The sequence below is a fragment of the Fistularia commersonii genome, chromosome 24 (assembly GCF_037954325.1).
Source record: "Fistularia commersonii isolate RoL2024-O1a breed Wild chromosome 24, RoL_Fcom_v1.0, whole genome shotgun sequence".
Classification (NCBI taxonomy): domain Eukaryota; kingdom Metazoa; phylum Chordata; class Actinopteri; order Syngnathiformes; family Fistulariidae; genus Fistularia; species Fistularia commersonii.
In genome coordinates, this window is record NC_141307.1 from 10,454,974 (window position 1) to 10,473,344 (window position 18,371).

The 18,371-nt window shown below is 44.9% G+C and overlaps 1 protein-coding gene across 2 annotated transcripts; it reads left to right on the forward strand.

Annotated features, from left to right (window-relative positions):
• The first annotated feature begins 1,162 nt into the window (after positions 1–1,162).
• On the forward strand, positions 1,163–15,330 carry col1a2 (collagen, type I, alpha 2). Of its 2 annotated transcripts, XM_086171363.1 has the most exons (50): positions 1,163–1,350; positions 3,104–3,105; positions 3,894–3,929; positions 4,387–4,470; positions 4,743–4,799; positions 4,889–4,933; positions 5,025–5,078; positions 5,167–5,220; positions 5,304–5,357; positions 5,458–5,511; positions 5,715–5,768; positions 5,947–5,991; positions 6,293–6,391; positions 6,509–6,562; positions 6,808–6,906; positions 6,996–7,040; positions 7,224–7,322; positions 7,405–7,458; positions 7,548–7,655; positions 7,736–7,789; positions 7,885–7,983; positions 8,182–8,235; positions 8,341–8,439; positions 8,567–8,620; positions 8,724–8,777; positions 8,874–8,927; positions 9,224–9,277; positions 9,371–9,415; positions 9,618–9,716; positions 9,869–9,976; positions 10,137–10,190; positions 10,301–10,354; positions 10,591–10,644; positions 10,775–10,828; positions 10,923–11,030; positions 11,280–11,333; positions 11,425–11,478; positions 11,613–11,774; positions 11,875–11,982; positions 12,180–12,287; positions 12,489–12,542; positions 12,632–12,739; positions 12,841–12,894; positions 13,024–13,131; positions 13,283–13,336; positions 13,490–13,597; positions 13,821–14,064; positions 14,231–14,415; positions 14,500–14,742; positions 14,881–15,330. In XM_086171363.1, exons 1-50 carry the CDS (start codon positions 1,281–1,283, stop codon positions 15,025–15,027), a joined length of 4,056 nt encoding a protein of 1,351 aa, XP_086027489.1. In that variant the 5' UTR covers positions 1,163–1,280; the 3' UTR covers positions 15,028–15,330. The 2 variants fall into 2 exon arrangements, with proteins under 2 accessions (XP_086027489.1, XP_086027488.1); XM_086171362.1 differs by lacking the exons at positions 1,163–1,350; positions 3,104–3,105 and adding an exon at positions 1,368–2,964 and having other exon boundaries at positions 3,891–3,929.
• Positions 15,331–18,371: the final 3,041 nt, after the last annotated feature.

Consider the following 18,371-nt stretch of genomic DNA (forward strand, 5'->3'; position numbering starts at 1 on the left):
TCCTGCAAAGGAGTGAGGGCCGTAAGAAGGGATGTCGGAGTAGCAGCAAGGGGAAAGTGGCGTGTCTGGTCATGTGGACAGGTAGAAGCTGCAGCTAGCAGAGGAAGAGAGAGAGAGAGAGAAAGAGGGATGGAGAGAGGGAATGAGAGAGAGAGAGAGGGGTGTCTTCTGCAGGGCAAAGCTCCAGCATATCTTGTCTGTGAACAGAAATCTCTCGGTTGCCTTGAGCAAAACTAAACTAAAATAAAAATAAAAATGAAATAAATTAAGATCAAATTAAATTAAATCAAATTTATAAAATAAAGTAAAATGAAATAAAATAAAATAAAGTAAAATGAAATGAAATAATAATAAAATTTCTTGCATTGCAATAAGAAAAATAGTTTTGACCTATAGAAGAGGGCTCACATGGTGAAACACTTCATTTCGGAGATGAGAGTGCACGCTTTGTATATGTGGCCTGAGTGTGTGTGTGTGTGTGTGTGTGTGTGTGTGTGTGTGTGCCTGCGTGCGTTTTGGGGCAGTTTATTAAAAAACCTATAAACGGGGAGAAGCATCGTAATAAACGACAAAACGCAAACAGAACGCTGAAAAATCCAAACGTAAAAAAAAAAAAAAGGTTAGAAATCCATTCAGATCGAAATGGCAAATTCGATTGATTGATTAGGGGGGAAGAAAAAAAAAAAGTTTTTTTTTTTTAAAAGAAAAAAAGAAAAGAAGATAAAGCTCCAGTCGGTGCCGAAGGAAGCGACTGTCTGCTTTAAACGCACAAAAATATAAACGTCTCTCCCTTTTTTTTCCTGCAAAAAAAAAAAAAAAAAAAAAAAAAAAAAATGCTGTCCACGTCGTCAAAAAGAATGGATCTAATTAAAACGTTGCACTTCGTCATCGTTGCCAAAGAAACTTTTACCGATGTTTTTTTTTTCCTTTTTTTCCCCTTTTTTTTTTTTTTCCTCCCTTCTCTCTCCGCGCGTCACGTGACCCCACACCGCGCAAAGAAGGAGGGATGGACGGACGGAGGAGGAGGATGGATGGAGGTGTGGAAGATACGGTTCCTATCCCGCTATTGGACGGCGGGCTGACTTTTGACACGCACACCCGGGTCCCCTCCTGTCGTATAAATAAGTCCGACGGAGCCTTTATTATTCTAGCATCACGGCTGCAGGCGTTCGGCTGAGTTTTGGGAGTTACTCTTGTCACCGCAAACTGTATGCCTGCTTGAAGGTGGTTTAAAACACAAGGGGCTCAGCAGCACAAGGAGTCTGCATGTCGGTGTAGACATGCTCAGCTTTGTGGATACCCGGATTCTGTTGCTGCTTGCAGTAACTTCTTACCTAGCATCATGCCAATGTAAGTTTTGAACTTTTTTTTTTTGTTGTTTTTTTTTTGTTTTTTTGTTCCCCCCCCTCCTCCTCTGCTTCTTCTTCTTCATCCTCTTTTTCTATTTTGATGGATATTTCCCCCCTCCTCCCTTCCTCCTGCTGCTCCCTACTTGACACACACACATATGCACCTTGAGGATTTTTTTTTTTTAAATTTTTTTATATCAACTTGGAGCTTATAAGCAACCGCTGAATTAAAAAGGAATTATTTTTTTTCCCTCCTACGAGGATGCAGAAATTCTTATAGGTTACATTTTCCAAAAAAAAAAAAAAATATTTAAAGAGACATTTAAAGTACTTTTTGGATTTTTTTTGTGCATGTTAAAGTGGGGTAAAATCTGCAGTGAAGTTGGGAAGGAGGATTTGGGGCGTTGTACATATTGTTCCATCCTGACAGCCAGAGAATGATGCTTAAAGGGGGTTTTGTTGACCCCTGGTGGTCGAAGGATGAAGCGCATCATTCGGCATTTATTCCCTTTTTTTTTCCTATTTGCTAAAAAAAAAATATTATTGCAGCTTTGTAACAATCAAACATATCCTGCTGTTTTTTTTCTGCTTTTAAAATGCATTTAAAATGAGTTCAACTGCTTTTTAGTCTGCTTTAAAATTCAATCCTATTTTTTCATACCTCTTTAACACGGCAGCGTTTGCAAAAATTGTGTTTGTATGTATTCCTTTTTGACCCCTTTTAACTTTTCTGTTTCTCAAGCGAGGAGATAAACAGTCGCGTCTCCGAATGCCCAGTTTCGCCACCCAGTGGGCGAGGCTTCGCATAGCACGTAGATTTATCAGGAAGGGGGTCGGAGGAGGAGGCCCTCCCCCCGACTCCAACCCCCCCCTCGATCCCGTCTGGCGCTTTTGCTGGTGCTGGTCCACATTAGGTGGATTTGCACCCCTGGTCGTCTGGACGGAGTTGTAATAGATGTGTAATAGATGAGTAATAGAAGTGTAATACCTGCGACAGACAAAAAAAAAAAAAAAGACATCAGTGATTCACATCCAAAACATTTCAGACATCCTGATATATCTAAAGTGTATCAATGATAACAGCATACATGCACTTGCCCTTTTCATTTTGAATTGACTTGCTGTAAACAGCCTATACGTGTCCCCCAGGCGTGGATAACCTGTCCAGGCCTGTTCTGCAAACGGAGCCCTGAATACGAGCTCTGGAATGCTTTTGAATCTATAAATCCATGCGGAAGAGGGACCGCGTTCGAACGTGCGCGGGGATGACCCTCGCCACCTCCTGTATTTTTTTTTTTTCCAACGAGATAGTTTGCGGGAAGATGCGTCCAGATGTGACGATCACAGAGGCGCTGTCATTTTCGCAACCATTGCACAATTGAAAACACCCGCAAGATTTTTTAATAAATTCAACCAGCGTGATGGGAGATACACCATTTCCCCTTATTTTAGCAGCCCATTATAATTTCTGATACCCCAATAACGACCGACACAACGCTTCTTTCCTTGGTTGTCTATCTGAAATCATGTTCTAATGTCTTTTTCTCTCTCCCCCCCCCCACGCCATCCTTTTGTCCCCCTCCCTGCTCTCCGTCCGTCCGACGCCGCAGACTTGGTTAGTACACGTGCATGCGATGATGAATTTTTTTTTGAAAAAAAGTTGTTTTTTTTTTACCTCGTCGCTTCGCTTCTCCTGCAAAAACGCAACCAAATAGTCCACAATCTCGAGTGTGCCGGTGCCGATCTCAGCCGAGCTGTTTCTCTCCCTCTCCTCCCATGGACAGTGGGGGTTTCTATTGGTCCTAAAGTGTGTGTCAAAGAAACCTAAAACCCTAAGACACCCATTGCCGTTCACACAGAGGACCCTTTCTAAGGACGGCCGAGAGGGGCAGTTACCTCCCTGGTCTCACCCGTTGAGCTTTATTTATGAATAAAACCCCAATCCGGGATCTGTGAATTGCAGGGTTGTGAGGAATTTACCAGACAGAAAGCAACAAAAGTTGCGATAAGCTGGCTATTGTTTAAAGTGGACTGAACGAAATACACACACAAAAAAAAAAAAGTTTAAAAATCTGGCGTAGACGCCTGTCTGAGTGCATTTAATCTTATATATGTGCATTTCTCTGGAGTAAACTCAGTGAAATGCATGTTCCACGTGTGTGTATGCATGTGTTGCAGCGTTTAGCTGCCAGACGTTGCATGGCTTTAAGGGGATTTGCAGATAAGGATGATTATTTTGTTGTTTTTATCCATTTATAGAACAACTGACGTGAGCATGTGTTATTATACGTAAGAGCGATCCGCTGTTTGGCATTCTAGATGTACCTTTGGCGTCCTCGCGTGTGCATCTTTGCTGTGCATCCTTGTTCATGTGAATATTATTTGATGTTAAAAAACACCGTGAGTGCTTTAATCGCCTTCACTCTGCATGCAGATGAGAAAATATGCCTTTTGTTTGTTTTGGTTTGGTTTTTTAGTCGGGTTTTTTTTTTTTTTTCGCTCCCACGCCTTGTTGGTGCTAACTGAGTGGTTGTTCTGCAGGAGGGCCCCGCTGGACCCAAAGGACCTCGAGGTGACAGGGTAAGCTGACTCTGCCTGTAACCTTAAGAGATGATTTTATTGGAATACAATTTTTTTGGGGATAAAACCTTCGTTGACAGTGAAACCGGCCAACCAAATTAACCAGCTCTTTTATTTATATAGCAGTACACGTTATAACAATGCTACGATAACTGTGAACAAGAACCATTTGTAATTGGACAATTAAAGAACTAAATTAAGAAATTCAAAAATCTATCTATCTATCTATCTATCTATCTATCTATCTATCTATCTATCTATCTATGCTAGCTGGCTAGCTAGCTAGTTAGCTAACTAGCTAGCTGTAACTACAATTCGTGTACTTATGAAAACGAAAGTTTTACGATGAGGAGAAATAAGAATGTCTCTTCTGACAGACAGATCAATGCCTGCAGTGGCAAAGTAATTTTTATTTGAATGACTGATTCTATTTAATTCGATATTTTGTGTTATACAGGGTCCTAAAGGCCCTGATGGACAAGACGGCCAACCTGGACTTCCCGGCCCCCCTGGTCCCCCTGGCCCCCCTGGACTCGGAGGAGTATGCCCACTTTTAAATTTGTAACAACAACAACAAAAAAAAAAAGAAGAATCTTGAGAGCAGTGGATAAAATATAAATATAAAAACAAACAAACATGGCGCCGATGCTATGTGACGTAGCCAGGAAGTACGCTTTGACCCACTGTTTGACTCCATGATCCTAACACCGTTATGGACTTAAAATAGATCATAAACCAAATTTGATTTTAAAAGTATTACAATTGGGGGTTGATTAATTGATTATTTTTGATTCAATTCTTTTTATCCGACAGAACTTTGCTGCTCAGTACGATGGTGTGAAGGCGCCTGATCCCGGTCCTGGACCCATTGTGAGGATTTCTTTCTACTCCATTTCTGTAAACATTGATATTTGAAAAGAAATCTTAAAATTTTTTTAACCCCGTTCCTTTCCTCCCAGGGTATGATGGGCGCCAGAGGCCCATCTGGACCTCCTGGACCCCCTGTAAGTTTAAAGTTCTCACAAAAGAACGTACGCCGTTATACCGAAGCGCCCTTCATTATAACCAACCAGGGATTTGTCTTTCGTCGGACAGGGTGCTCAGGGACACACCGGACATGCTGGAGAGCCCGGAGAGCCCGGTCAAGCTGTGAGCTCCTCCTTCGACCCACCAAGACCTTTTTTTTTTTCTTGAAGCTCATGCGGAAACTGTAACATCCCTAATCTTTCCTTCCAAGGGTCCTCTCGGTCCCCGCGGCCCCCCTGGACCTCCTGGCAAAGCTGGAGATGATGTACGTGTTGTTGTATCGTCAGATTGTTATTGAAATTGATTGTTCATTGGCGGATGCTAAATGCTATTTTCTTTGTTTTTAAGGGCAACAACGGCAGACCCGGCAAACCCGGTGACAGAGGTCCTCCCGGCCCTCAGGTGAGGGAGCTCTCTGCACAGCGGGAGAACTTTCGGATCGACCGACGGGGTCACAAGTAGATACAAATGAAGTTAAACGTCATTTCCTTTTGGATTCTAGGGTGCTCGCGGATTCCCCGGAACCCCCGGACTTCCTGGAATGAAGGGACACAGAGTGAGTGTTTGCCTCTTCCCCGTTTTTTTCCTTTTTTTGGCCCCCAACCAAGCAAACAAATTGTGGTCATCATGAACGGTGTCATGGGGGATGATCGTCCGAGAATTGTATTTGGATCCGTTACTTAGAAATCTCCAAAAATCCACCACTCTTTTTTTTTCCACGCATTCCCTGCTCATCCTCTTGTTTTGCTTTATTTTTAGGGATACACCGGTCTTGATGGACGTAAGGGAGAGTCCGGTGCTGCTGGTGCCAAGGTAAGGCAGAAAAGGATGGTCTGGGAACATCTTCGACGCACATATTTCACATTCAGAAAGTCTCAAAATTGACTAGAACTATTATCAAAGAAGGTTGTGTAGTTTAACCTGCTTATCTGTACAACACTGATCAGACATCACGCGACCCTCAATCTTCATTTCTCTTTCCTCTCTCCAGGGTGAGCCTGGTGCACATGGAGCTGCTGGAAGTCCCGGACTGGCTGTAAGTTGATAAAAAGCTCAATTTATCCACAAACCTTAAAATCTTATGCAAAACCTAAACGTCGTCACAGAAAAGCACAGAAAGGATATAGGGCGAAATGTCCTGTTGAGTAAATATAAATATAATCATTTATTTTATTTTACATTATTTAATCTAATTTAATTTAATTTAATTTAATTTAATTTAATTTTATTTTATTTTATTTTATTTTATTTTATTTTATTTTATTTTATTTTATTTTATGATGCCCCAAAATACATATAAATAAGATGTGTTCACCATCACTTCCTGTGCTCTTCAGGGAGCTCGCGGTTTGATTGGCGAGAGAGGTCGTGCTGGCCCTGCTGGCCCTGCTGGTGCTCGTGGTGCTGACGGTAATACCGGACCCGCCGGTGCAGCTGTGAGTAAACCCTTTTTCAGAAATTCACAATTAGTAATTACACAGTTATACCACGTAATAAGCATTTGTGTCATCTCAGTGACGCTATTCTAACATCATGTCCGCTATTTGTCACAGGGCCCCATTGGTGCTGCCGGTCCCCCAGGATTCCCCGGTGGCCCCGGCCCCAAGGTTAGTCTGATGGCACATCCTGCGGCATCACCCGTCCTTTAGCCATGTTCAATCTGTTAGCGATACTCGGTCGACTCTCCCGTTAATCACAAAAAAGGAACAGTGCCGCACACACATTTAAATATGAACTTGTATTTGAATTTTGGTGTTACATTTAACTTACTTGCTAGCATCGCTCACACCGTAACACCCGTAGCTATAGTCATATAGCACGACTGATGGTGATTGTGTTTGGTTCTTGTCAGGGAGAGGTTGGACCTATTGGAGCCACTGGCCCATCCGGACCTCAGGGATCCAGAGGAGAGCCCGGCCCCAATGGCGCAGTCGGCCCAGTCGGACCCGCTGTAAGCGCAAAAATCGTGAAATTGAATCGTGAAAATAGTCGTAAATGAATGTGAATATTCAGGAATTATGTGCTTCTTTTTGTTCCTAGGGTAACCCTGGCAACAATGGCCTGAACGGAGCCAAGGGAGCTGCTGTAAGTATAAAGCGTTTCAATGTTCTGTCTCAGTATCATACCGCGGAAAAAACTCAACGGCACAAATTATCTTGAAATTTCAGCAAAAATATGACTATATGTCTATATTAAACCTCAGAGCACATGTTACTTTGAAAACAATTTTTTTTTAAATCAGGCCGATGCTCTCTTGTCCACCCCTAGGGTGCTCCAGGTGTTGCTGGAGCTCCCGGATTCCCCGGACCCAGAGGAGGACCTGGACCCCAGGGCCCTCAGGGTGCCACTGGTCCCAGAGGCTTGGCTGTGAGTTCACAAGGACGCACAAAGAAAATTCCGACACGACTTTTCCTTTTCAATTATTAATTCTGCTCATCCGCATCTTCAGGGAGATCCTGGTGCTCAAGGTATCAAGGGAGACGGCGGCGCCAAGGGAGAGCCTGTAAGTTTTAATTTTTTACGAGGATTACGATGGATTATTGCTACCGATTACTCTTCAGTGATTTCAATCCGTCTTCTTTCCGTTTTCAGGGTAACTCCGGACCTCAGGGGCCCCCTGGACCTCAGGGCGAGGAGGGCAAGAGAGGAACCGCCGGAGAGCTCGGAGCCACCGGCCCCGCTGGCCTCCGTGGAGCTAGAGTGAGTATCGACCCGCCGTTTCTGATCCAGCAACCACATCTGGACCGACATCGATGCTAACGTCTGCATGTTTCCCTCAGGGTTCCCCCGGCAGCCGTGGAGCTCCTGGTGCTGATGGAAGATCCGGCCCAATTGTACGTGCAGTAAATATGAATACAAGGAACACTATGTGTTGCCTTCATATAATGGAGTGTGGGGAAAATACTTACCTTGTATGTGCTCGGCACAGGGTATGCCTGGTGCCCGTGGTGCTAGTGGCGCTGCTGGAGCTCGTGGAGTCCCTGGAGATGGTGGCCGTGCTGGTGAGCCTGGTCCCGCTGGACTCAGGGTGAGTACTTTATCAAGGTCAAATTTGGACATACAGACCGAAAGAAGACACAAAACATGTATGCTCGTTTGAAAGGCACGTGCTCGACTTGTACCGCAGTTGTCAATACAACGTAGCAGGCATTTGTCAAGATGGGTTTAGCTAGTTAAGGTGGAATATATTGCATATAAAACTTGACCAAGGTTTGAATTTCTTCAGGGACTCCCCGGAAGCCCCGGAAGCTCTGGACCCCCAGGAAAGGAGGGACCCGCTGTAAGTAAAATGTCTTTTGCAACTTTTTCCAGCTCTAAAATGTCAGACTCGGCAGTCGGCATCAATCGCCGTGCTTTACCGTCTCTTCCTGCGCTTCCCCTTTAGGGTCCCGCTGGACAAGATGGACGCACCGGTCCTCCCGGACCAACCGGCCCCAGAGGCCAGCCCGGAAACATCGGCTTCCCCGGACCCAAAGGACCTGCTGTAAGTGAAAAACAGAGCCGAGGCAGAGCGGGATTAAAAGCCAGGGGATGCTTGAAACTACAAAATACATATGTCTCGGTCACGATGTAGTCAAGACCTTTGTTAAACTATCCTTTATCCCCTTCAGGGTGAGGCTGGCAAGGCTGGAGAGAAGGGTGCCACTGGCCCCACTGGACTGAGGGTAAGGAACATAGGATTTCCAACCTCTTTATCGGAAAAGTTATTGAAAACTCAATCGAAAGGGATGACATTCTCACATGCCGTCGTGTGCCTGACACTGATAGGGAGCCCCTGGACCCGATGGAAACAACGGCGCCGGCGGAGCCCCCGGTGTGACTGTAAGTGTTTTTTTGAGGATGACAGAATGGCGCTGGTACTGATTTTCTGCTTCGAGGACCGTCGCTACAATTATCTTTTACTCTTTCTGCTTCCAGGGCGCTACTGGTGAGAAGGGAGAACAGGGAGCTGCTGGTGCTCCTGGCTTCCAGGTATGGATCGCTCACATTTTTTAATCAGATTAGCCATCAAGATGGGTTTATTTTGAAAAAAGGTGAAAAAACCCTGCACATTTAGCCTTAAACTCCTTTGTATTAAATGGCATCATTCACCGTATGACACAATGCACATGACAGTGTTACTGGACTACATTTGTACACTTTGTCGATGGAATACAAACAATCAGGTTAAATACAATATCCTATATTCTCCGTATTTGGAGAATATAATCGATACTTCAAAGTTTGGATTCCAGTGTTGCTGATGTTGTCCGGCTTCATACTGACAGGGTCTGCCCGGCCCCGCTGGAGCTGCTGGAGAGGCTGGCAAAGCTGGAGAGAGAGTAAGTGTTGTGACTCCTAAACCACTTGTCAAGTCTTCACTGAGACAGAAGTTTATAGTATCTTAAAAAAAAAAACAACTTTTGTCTCTATAGGGTATCCCCGGAGACCAGGGACCTGCTGGAGTTGCTGGTGGCAAGGTGAGTTCCTAAAGTGGACAACGACACCGATGGACAGCAACACGGAACAAACGCTATTGTCTTTCGCTGCTATTCCTAGCCTTTTTTTTTTTTTTGGAAATAGAGACATACGTCACTGTGGGACATGGCCTTGTACGAAAAAGATATACAATCGTAAAGTCAACAGCGGAGCTGCAATGACCGGTTCTATGTGTTCCGATAGGGAGAGCGCGGTAACCCCGGTGCCGCTGGTGCCGCCGGAGCTCAGGGACCAATCGGAGCCCGTGGACCCGCTGGACCCCCTGGAGCAGATGGTGGCAAGGTAAGATGGTGGCTTGAAAGAGCATGAGTTTCTTGTACTCCCCTCAAGTGATCTATCATCTTGTGCCTCATTGTACTTCTACTGTAAGCAATGGGTATTTGAGTTTTTTTTGCTACTTCGGATGGTATCTCATTTGAAATTGACAATTTCAGGGTGAGCCTGGCCTTGCCGGACCTGCCGGTGCCCCCGGACACCAGGGACCAGGTGGCATGCCTGGAGAGCGTGGAGCCGCCGGTACCCCCGGACCCAAGGGAGAGAAGGTACGTTCCAAAAACGAGCAGACAAGAAATCGGTTGGATTCTATTCCTGAACATTAAATGAAGTTACTGTTGCTAAAACACCGATCTAGTCGTCAACTTTTTATGTCTTGAAACTCATTTGAGTTGATCTCTGATCGATCTATATTTCCCTCCTGCACAGGGAGAGGCTGGACATAGAGGACCTGATGGTAATGCTGGCAGAGATGGTGCACGTGTAAGTTTTACATCTCAACCTTTAGCACTTCTGATGATAAATCTGACCAATCCTTCCAGAATTGCCTTAAAGCATCCTTCCTGCCTTAATAACGCCACTCTCTTTTTCAGGGTCTTCCCGGACCTAGCGGTCCCCCCGGACCTACCGGAGCTAATGGTGATAAGGCAAGTGTGACAGAGTTACAGATTATAGACATAGATTTTTTGTCCAAGGAACCAACAAATAGAGAATACATCGTTTGAGATTACGTGTTGCTTGGCAAAAAAAAAAAAAACAACAAATGAAATGCTTTTGTCATTCAGTAATCATTCCCATTTTCACATAATAGGAAGAAAAAAATTGCTGCAGTGGCTAAAGTTTTTTGCGTATTTAAACATCTTCATCTGCTCTATCCCAACAGGGTGAGAGCGGATCCTTCGGACCTGCCGGACCTGCTGGACCTCGTGGAGCCTCTGTATGTAGTCGCATCCGACGAACAGATAAATGAGTATTCAGTACACATATCGGACATCGTAATTAATAGTATGCACGATGTCAATAAAGCGATGATCGTGGATGTCTCACGCAATGCTTGTCGGCCACAGGGAGAGCGCGGAGAAGTCGGACCTGCCGGAGCCCCCGGATTCGCCGGACCCCCTGTGAGTGGCATCCAGTCACTGCGCAAATGCAAGGCGCCTTTCGCGCTTCCCGTCCAAAGGTGACGTTACGACGCTCCCCCCTCGCTTTCCACAGGGCGCTGACGGTCAACCTGGAATAAGAGGAGAGCGTGGACCCGCCGGAGGAAAGGGAGAAGTTGGACCCGCTGGCCCTGCTGGACCCGCTGGACAGTCTGGACCTGCTGTTAGTACACTTAGTAAAACTTAATTTCGCCTCATTGCGGAGCTAGCCCAAGTTCGGCGGGGGTGGGGTCGACATTAGATGAAGTAGAGGCACCAAATTGTGGCATCACTATGTGTCCATTGGGGAAATAAAGGAAAAAGAAAGGTTTCTAGAGAGGTTTGAGGAATATGTCAGCAAAGTTGTTGCGTGACAACCCACTAGCTTGATGATGGAGTTGCATTTTTTTTTGTTTGTTTGTTTATTTTCTAGGGTCCTTCTGGCCCTGCTGGACCTGCTGGTGCTCGTGGAGACACCGGTCCCTCTGTGAGTAACAAGTCCCAAAACAACGTATTCTTATCTAATCCTTTTTTTTTTTTACATTTTCATTTTATTTTGCTGTCGTTGTCCTGTTCAGGGTCTGACTGGTTTCCCTGGTGCTGCTGGTAGAATGGGCGCTCCTGGCCCTGCCGTGAGTACATGTTCACTTATAAAGAACTACACATTTAACGCACATGGCACTGATTCGTAAAGTCTTGGTGATGGAACAAAGGTATGAGTTAGTTGACCTTCAAACTCATCCATGCGAATTTCGCTCCCTCTCAGGGTATCGTCGGACCCCCTGGTCCCTCTGGTCTTTCTGGAAAGGATGGTCCTCGCGGACCTCGTGGTGATCAAGGTCCTGCTGGTGCCAGCGGCGATCCCGGTATGGTCGGACCCCCTGGTCCAGCTGGAGAGAAGGGACCTAGTGGAGAACCCGGTCTTCTTGTAAGTTAGAGCTCATTGAGCTCATCAGATGATCATTGTTTGTGCGGAAAATAAACGCAGAACAGGTCTTGAACTCAGCCATGTCCTCGTTTACGCTCAGGGTCCTCCTGGTGCTGCTGGAAGCTCTGGTCTTCTTGGACCTCAAGGAATCATTGGCTTGCCTGGAGCTAGAGGAGATCGCGGTTCCCCCGGTGCCGCCGGTGCTGTTGTAAGTATAAAGAAATGCCGATCGTACAACTTAAAAATACCCACCGTCTGTGACCAGTTCTGGGAAGTGACATCCAAGAGATGACACTTCGGTCCTTCACGACATATTTCATTCATAGCAGTTATTATTTATACCGCTCCGTAGTTGTGTAGACTAGCTTTGTGGTACCCATTGGTTTTCCCTGCATTCTTTCACAGGGTGAGACTGGTTTACTTGGACCTGCTGGTTCCGCTGGAGCCCGTGGACCCCCTGGAAACCTCGGTATGCCCGGTATGACCGGACCCCATGGAGAGACTGGACGCGAGGTAAGAATTCAACTGGTCAACTTAAACTGATATGCTAAGCTGTTTCACTGACATCGTACAAAATTACAATAGTAATCTTAATTTTGGTAGAAACGGTATCATTATTACAGTTGGTTCATGACCAAATTTCAAGCAAGATATCTGGATGTAAAATGATAATTGTAATATTAATATGAACTGCAATATGTTTGATACCCACAGGGTAGCCCCGGTAACGATGGCCCACCTGGACGCCCTGGCGCTCCTGGAGTCAAGGTAGTGTCTACGCCAACACGAATCCCATTTTTGTGGCCAATGCACTCGCGAAAAAAACTCATCGCACGACCCTCTTCTGCAATACTTAGGGAGATCGTGGTGAGCCCGGACCTTCTGGAGCCATGGGACTTGCTGGTGCCCCAGGACCTGCTGGACCATCAGGAGCAGTCGGCAGACCCGGAAACCGTGGAGATGCCGTAAGAAACGCCAAAAATAAAACCAGTATAGCATCAAGCAACACCGTTTGGTAATCTGGCGGACTAACACCTTTCACCTTTTTTTTTTTTAACATTTCTAGGGTCACACTGGACCTGTTGGAGCTGCTGGAGCCGCTGGCGCCAGAGGCGCTGCTGTAAGTGGAGTTATTCGATGTTGTCTTATCAGTAGCAGATACAATGCCATTGTCTTGAAGAGTAAGCTGAAATAACAGTGTCTGTCCAGAGTGAACCTAATAATGTGAATGTGTGTGTGTTGGTTAAAGGGACCTGCTGGACCCCGTGGTGAGAAGGGAGTCGGCGGAGACAAGGGAGAAAGAGGCATGAAGGGTCTGCGTGGACACCCCGGTCTCCAAGGAATGCAGGGACCCTCTGTGAGTAACAGGACACTATCGTGACACCCTCCCTGATTTAGCATACAAGTCCAGATACCTGATAGTTCGAATAGCATGTAGCTATATGCTCTTCAAATGCTAACTATGTCACAACAATGTCATCGACAATAATATCCTCACTCTCCTTCAGGGTCCTTCTGGTGACACTGGAGCTGCTGGTCCCAATGGACCTTCCGGACCTAGAGTGAGTTATCCTTCCGTTTGAGCACAGCATACGAGGTGTCCTTCTCCATTTGCGTCGGAGATCTATTCGGACCTAAGACTGATTCCACTTGAGCTTCTTGAGCTGGACACACTGTGACGTGTAGCTACACACATGTACTGATCTCCTATCCAGGGTCCCGCTGGACCACACGGACCCCCTGGCAAGGACGGCAGAGCTGGTGCTCATGGTACCATTGGTTCCCCCGGCGCTCGTGGACCTCCCGGATACGTTGGACCCGCCGTAAGTACATCCACCGCACCTTATCTTCTTCTTCTTCTTCTTTCGGCTTTTCCCTTCAGGGGTCGCCACAACGAGTCAACTTTCTCCATCTAACCCTATTCTCTGTGTCCTCCTCTCTCACACCAACTAACTTCATATCCTCCAACTACCTTCACATCCTACCTTATCTCCCAAGTTGAAAGCTGATTTTTGATGTCTCGACCTCGTGTCTTCTTAAAATCAGGGTCCTCCTGGACCTCCCGGTCTGCCCGGACCTCCCGGTGCTGCTGGTGGCGGATATGACGTCTCTGGATACGATGAGTTCAGAGCTGATCAGCCCGCCCTGAGAGCCAAGGACTACGAGGTTGACGCCACTATCAAGTCCCTCAACACCCAGATTGAGAACCTGCTCACCCCTGAGGGATCCAGGAAGAACCCTGCTCGCACATGCCGTGACATTAGACTCAGCCACCCCGACTGGACCAGCGGTAAGCTTAAAGTCGAATCGATATACCGCCATCGTGGCTTGCATTTAGAAAGTTTTGGCCCTCAGGTGGAACTCCTACCTTTCGTTAACCTATGTGTTCCGATCGTAGGCGGAACGCGGGAGAGAATCGTACTGGCATTTATATCTTTTCTCCATTTGCCGCATAGGATTCTACTGGATTGACCCCAACCAGGGATGCATCAACGACGCCATCAAGGTCTTCTGCGACTTCGAGTCCCGCGAGACTTGCATCCACGCCCACCCCGAGAGCATCGCCAAGAAGAACTGGTTCAGAAGCACCGAGGCCAAGAAGCACATCTGGTTCGGAGAGACCGTCAATGGCGGCACAGAGGTGATTACAGAGATACCACGCCGAATTTCATCAAAATAAACGGCCGGTTTCTGACCGCGTTCTCAATTCTTTCCTTCCCCGTAGTTTACTTACAACGACGAGACCATCAGCCCCCAGAGCATGGCCACCCAGCTGGCCTTCATGCGCCTGCTGTCCAACCAGGCTAGCCAGAACATCACTTACCACTGCAAGAACAGCGTTGCCTACATGGATTCCGAGACCGGCAACCTGAAGAAGGCCGTCGTGCTCGGAGGCTCCAACGATGTGGAGCTGAGAGCCGAGGGCAACAGCCGATTCACCTTCTCCGTGTTGGAGGACGGCTGCACTGTGAGTGTCTTTTTTTCATCCTAAGTGCAATCGTCGGTTTACGTGAACGGCTAACGCTAGCCAGTGTGTGATGTAGTCGCTCAATTTGCGCTATTTTGAAATTCCGTCTCCCTTTTTTTTTTCTCCCCCCCCCAACAGAGACACACTGGTGAGTGGAGCAAGACAGTGATTGAGTACAGAACAAATAAACCATCTCGCCTGCCCATCCTCGACATTGCACCTTTGGACATTGGTGGAGCTGATCAGGAGTTTGGTTTGGACATTGGCCCAGTCTGTTTCAAATAAATAGACTCATGAGATAAATTAACATCCAAAAAAAAAAAGAGAGAAAGAACGAAAAAAAAAAAAAGAAATCTCTGCCCTTCTATCTGTGTTGTTTTTTTAAATACCAAATGCTGATTTCTCTCTGCGCATCCACTTGCTTAAGATGGGCAACTATCGGAGAGGACTGAACGGACTGAACGGAGCGTTTGTGCAATGCAAATTAATACAGGAAACCCAATGGGACGCGGGAAAACACCTTGTTGTGGGACATCATGTCATCATTTTGTAAAAAATAAAAGAAGTGTAATAAAAATGCTGAACGTATGCATCACTTTGTGGTCTTTGTATATCTTCCAGAGAGGAGGTTTAAAACCACAATTTCCATGAAAATAAGGTTTAAACTACCTCATGCGTGTACTTAAAGAAAATAGTATTGACAAAACCTGGGTCCACAACCGAGATGTTAAGACTTCTAATGCTTCAAACTTTGTCCCATATTGGAAGGTGCTCAGATACTTGAAGCAAGAGATCTATGGTGCTAATATGCAGCTGTGGAGAAAACCACTCTTTACTGTATTATTTTGTGTTGACATTTGAGGGTCTTGCATTCGTCCTCTGATATTCCCCCACTTTAAGCAGGTGGAATTACCCTAAACCCCGTGTTTGTTTGTTTTTTTGTTCGTTTTTAGTCTTTTTCTTTTTTTTTTTTTTTTGTTTGTTTGTTTTGTCTAGATCTTTTTTTTTTTTTTCTTTGTTTTTGCTTTTGTTCAGGCTTTTTTTACCCTTCAAAAACCAAAACCCAGTGTTCATGCTGACAGCACATACTTCCTCCAATTCGCAAAGATTTTTTTCGGCCGCCTCTCTCTCTCTCTCTCTCAAAAATGACAATCACAAAGTCTATTGTACCTATTTTGTATATGTGAGATGTTTAAATAAATTGTGAAAAGTTCTGAAATAAAGCATGTCCAATGTTCCAAACACCCTATTCAGTGACTTGAGTGCTTTCATGTATTCTTGACATCACTGATGGTGTGTCATTTTATTATTAAATCTAATTTGGCTGATGGATTTCTTCCTAGACTTTACAGTCCAACCAACTCTAATGTATGGGAAACCAAAATAATCTGTTTACACTGTCTATGCCAATTTGTGATTACTAAAAGGTAATTGTGCCTTGTAAATATGCATCCTGTAATGTTGCATCTCGTTACATATTACAGGTCTTGCTTTCAAATAAATGTTGCTGTGGTTTGGTTGGCATTCCGGACATACATGTGCAGTTATTTAATATTCTTTATAAATATTGAAATGTAAACAAAACGGGGTGCATCGTCACACTTTTGCACTGAAGGAAGTGAAACCTCTGGTGATTGTGAATAGCCTGCAGTGCTGTGTGTGACCACAGGAGAGCAGCCTTTTACATCTGTGCTACTTTTCAAACCAGTGTAAAACTAAATCAGGAACCTACACGATTTTTCATTCCCTCTCCACAGCCAGATAACATCAGTCTTCGCAATATTATTATTTACCATCTTTTGAGGGTATCTATTATTATAGTGATGAGAAAAACCTAACAAACACAAAACGAATCGCGGATTTATTAAGAGTATGTCTTTGTTGGGGCGACCTCATTGGGCTACAAATACTCTTGATTTTCAAATTATTTCACATTTCACGACAACACTTGCAGTATTGCATTTTAACAGTATTAACCGCTTCATATTCCAAAATAATACCACTCTGTTGATTTATTGTCAGAGCTCCCATTACCATTTGAAAGAAGCGTATAATCGGACCTCCCATTACCATTTCTTCATTCAAACGTCACCGTGTTATAAATCATACGAGGGAATGGCACTTAACTGTGAAAAAAAAGAAAAAACAAATGTGAACAGAGATCCAAATGTGGAGTTCAACGTGGTTGTTTTGCCTTCAATGGCAAGTATTGCAAAGCTATTTGTAAATTACTTGTTCGGGAGCTATTCTATCGTTTTCTTTCTCACGGCTCCAATAAAAACGCCACTTAGACCTCGTCCGAGGCAGGGTTCTGGGATCCAGTCCTACGATGTTTTATAAAATTGTGTTTTGTATCAAACCGGGTAAAGTGCCATGTGTAAACGTACCTGATTATTGTACATTCAATGCTAATCTTTTTAAGTTATACGCAGGTTCATTTATTCATGATTTTAGAGATAAATAGCTAAATCATTCTATCAAGTTCAACGGATTTGATATGTGCAAGATAATTCTATTTGTCGATTTGATTCTTGTTGCTGTTTTAAAAAGACAGCGGGGACATTTCACCACGACTTTGATAGATCAGCCTGGTTACCATTCCATGCTTAGCATGTTTACAATGATCAAGATAAGATGGATAGACTTTATTGATCCCATTAGAGTTAAATCCAATTGTCACAGCAGCATTACAGGTTAGAAAAGTGTGCAAATAGTAAATAGATACAAATGAACAAGATTATCTACGATATAAACGATCTTCTCCTTTCGGCTTTTCCCTTCAGGAGTCGCCACAGCAAGTCAACTTTCTCCATCTGAACCCTATTCTCTGTATCCTCCTCTCTCACACCAACTACCTTCATATCTTCTCTCACTACGTCCATAAATCTTCTCTTTGGTCTTCCTCCAGACCTCCTGCCTGGCAGCTCCACCTCTTTCAACACTCTTCGTTGTTCTGGACTGTTGACCCCAAGTACCTGAAATCCTCCAACTTCTCCATCTCCACTCCCTGTAGCCTCCCCGTTCCACCCGAGTTCTTCTTATTCACACACATATATTCTGTCTTGCTGCGACTAACTGTCATTCCTCTCCTACCTGTTTTCCACTCTCACTACAAATCACAATGTCATCTGCAAACATCATGGTTCATGGAGATTCCTGTCTAACCTCATCTGTCAGCCTGTCCGTCACCACTGCAAACAAGAAGGGGCTCAGAGCTGATCCTTGATGATCTGGTTATAAACGATGGAAAACTAAATCTGAAGAGAAACAAAAGATAAAATGCCTTGTGCAATTGTGATAAAATACTGTCGGAAATGTAAGGTGAGTAAGTTGTCCTGGAGCATGTATGATATGAATATAAATATTGCATGGATAAGTGTGTTAAGTAGAGACGGAACAAACTGGATATGGACAAACTTTCAAGAGCCCGTCAGACTGGAACTCTGCAGATATAATTTTGAATTCTTCCAACAAATATCTTTTCTATCTTACAATCTACAATCATAATAACAACCTGATATCCTGCACAAAAACTTGCATGGCAACATTCCTCTGTACTCTGACCGCGCCTGAATGATACGCTGGCCCACAGCGGTGAGAATAACTGCGTTTAGAGTTGCTGTAGTCTG

Excerpts from the sequence above, each read along its gene's own strand:
- col1a2 (XM_086171362.1), top strand. The coding sequence starts at position 2,884 with ATGTCTTTTTCTCTCTCCCCCCCCCCACGCCATCCTTTTGTCCCCCTC. Across the intron at positions 2,965-3,890 it reads CGTCCGACGCCGCAGACTTG|GAGGGCCCCGCTGGACCCAA; the intron begins GTTAGTACACGT and ends GTTGTTCTGCAG. Across the intron at positions 12,740-12,840 it reads CCGGAAACCGTGGAGATGCC|GGTCACACTGGACCTGTTGG; the intron begins GTAAGAAACGCC and ends TAACATTTCTAG.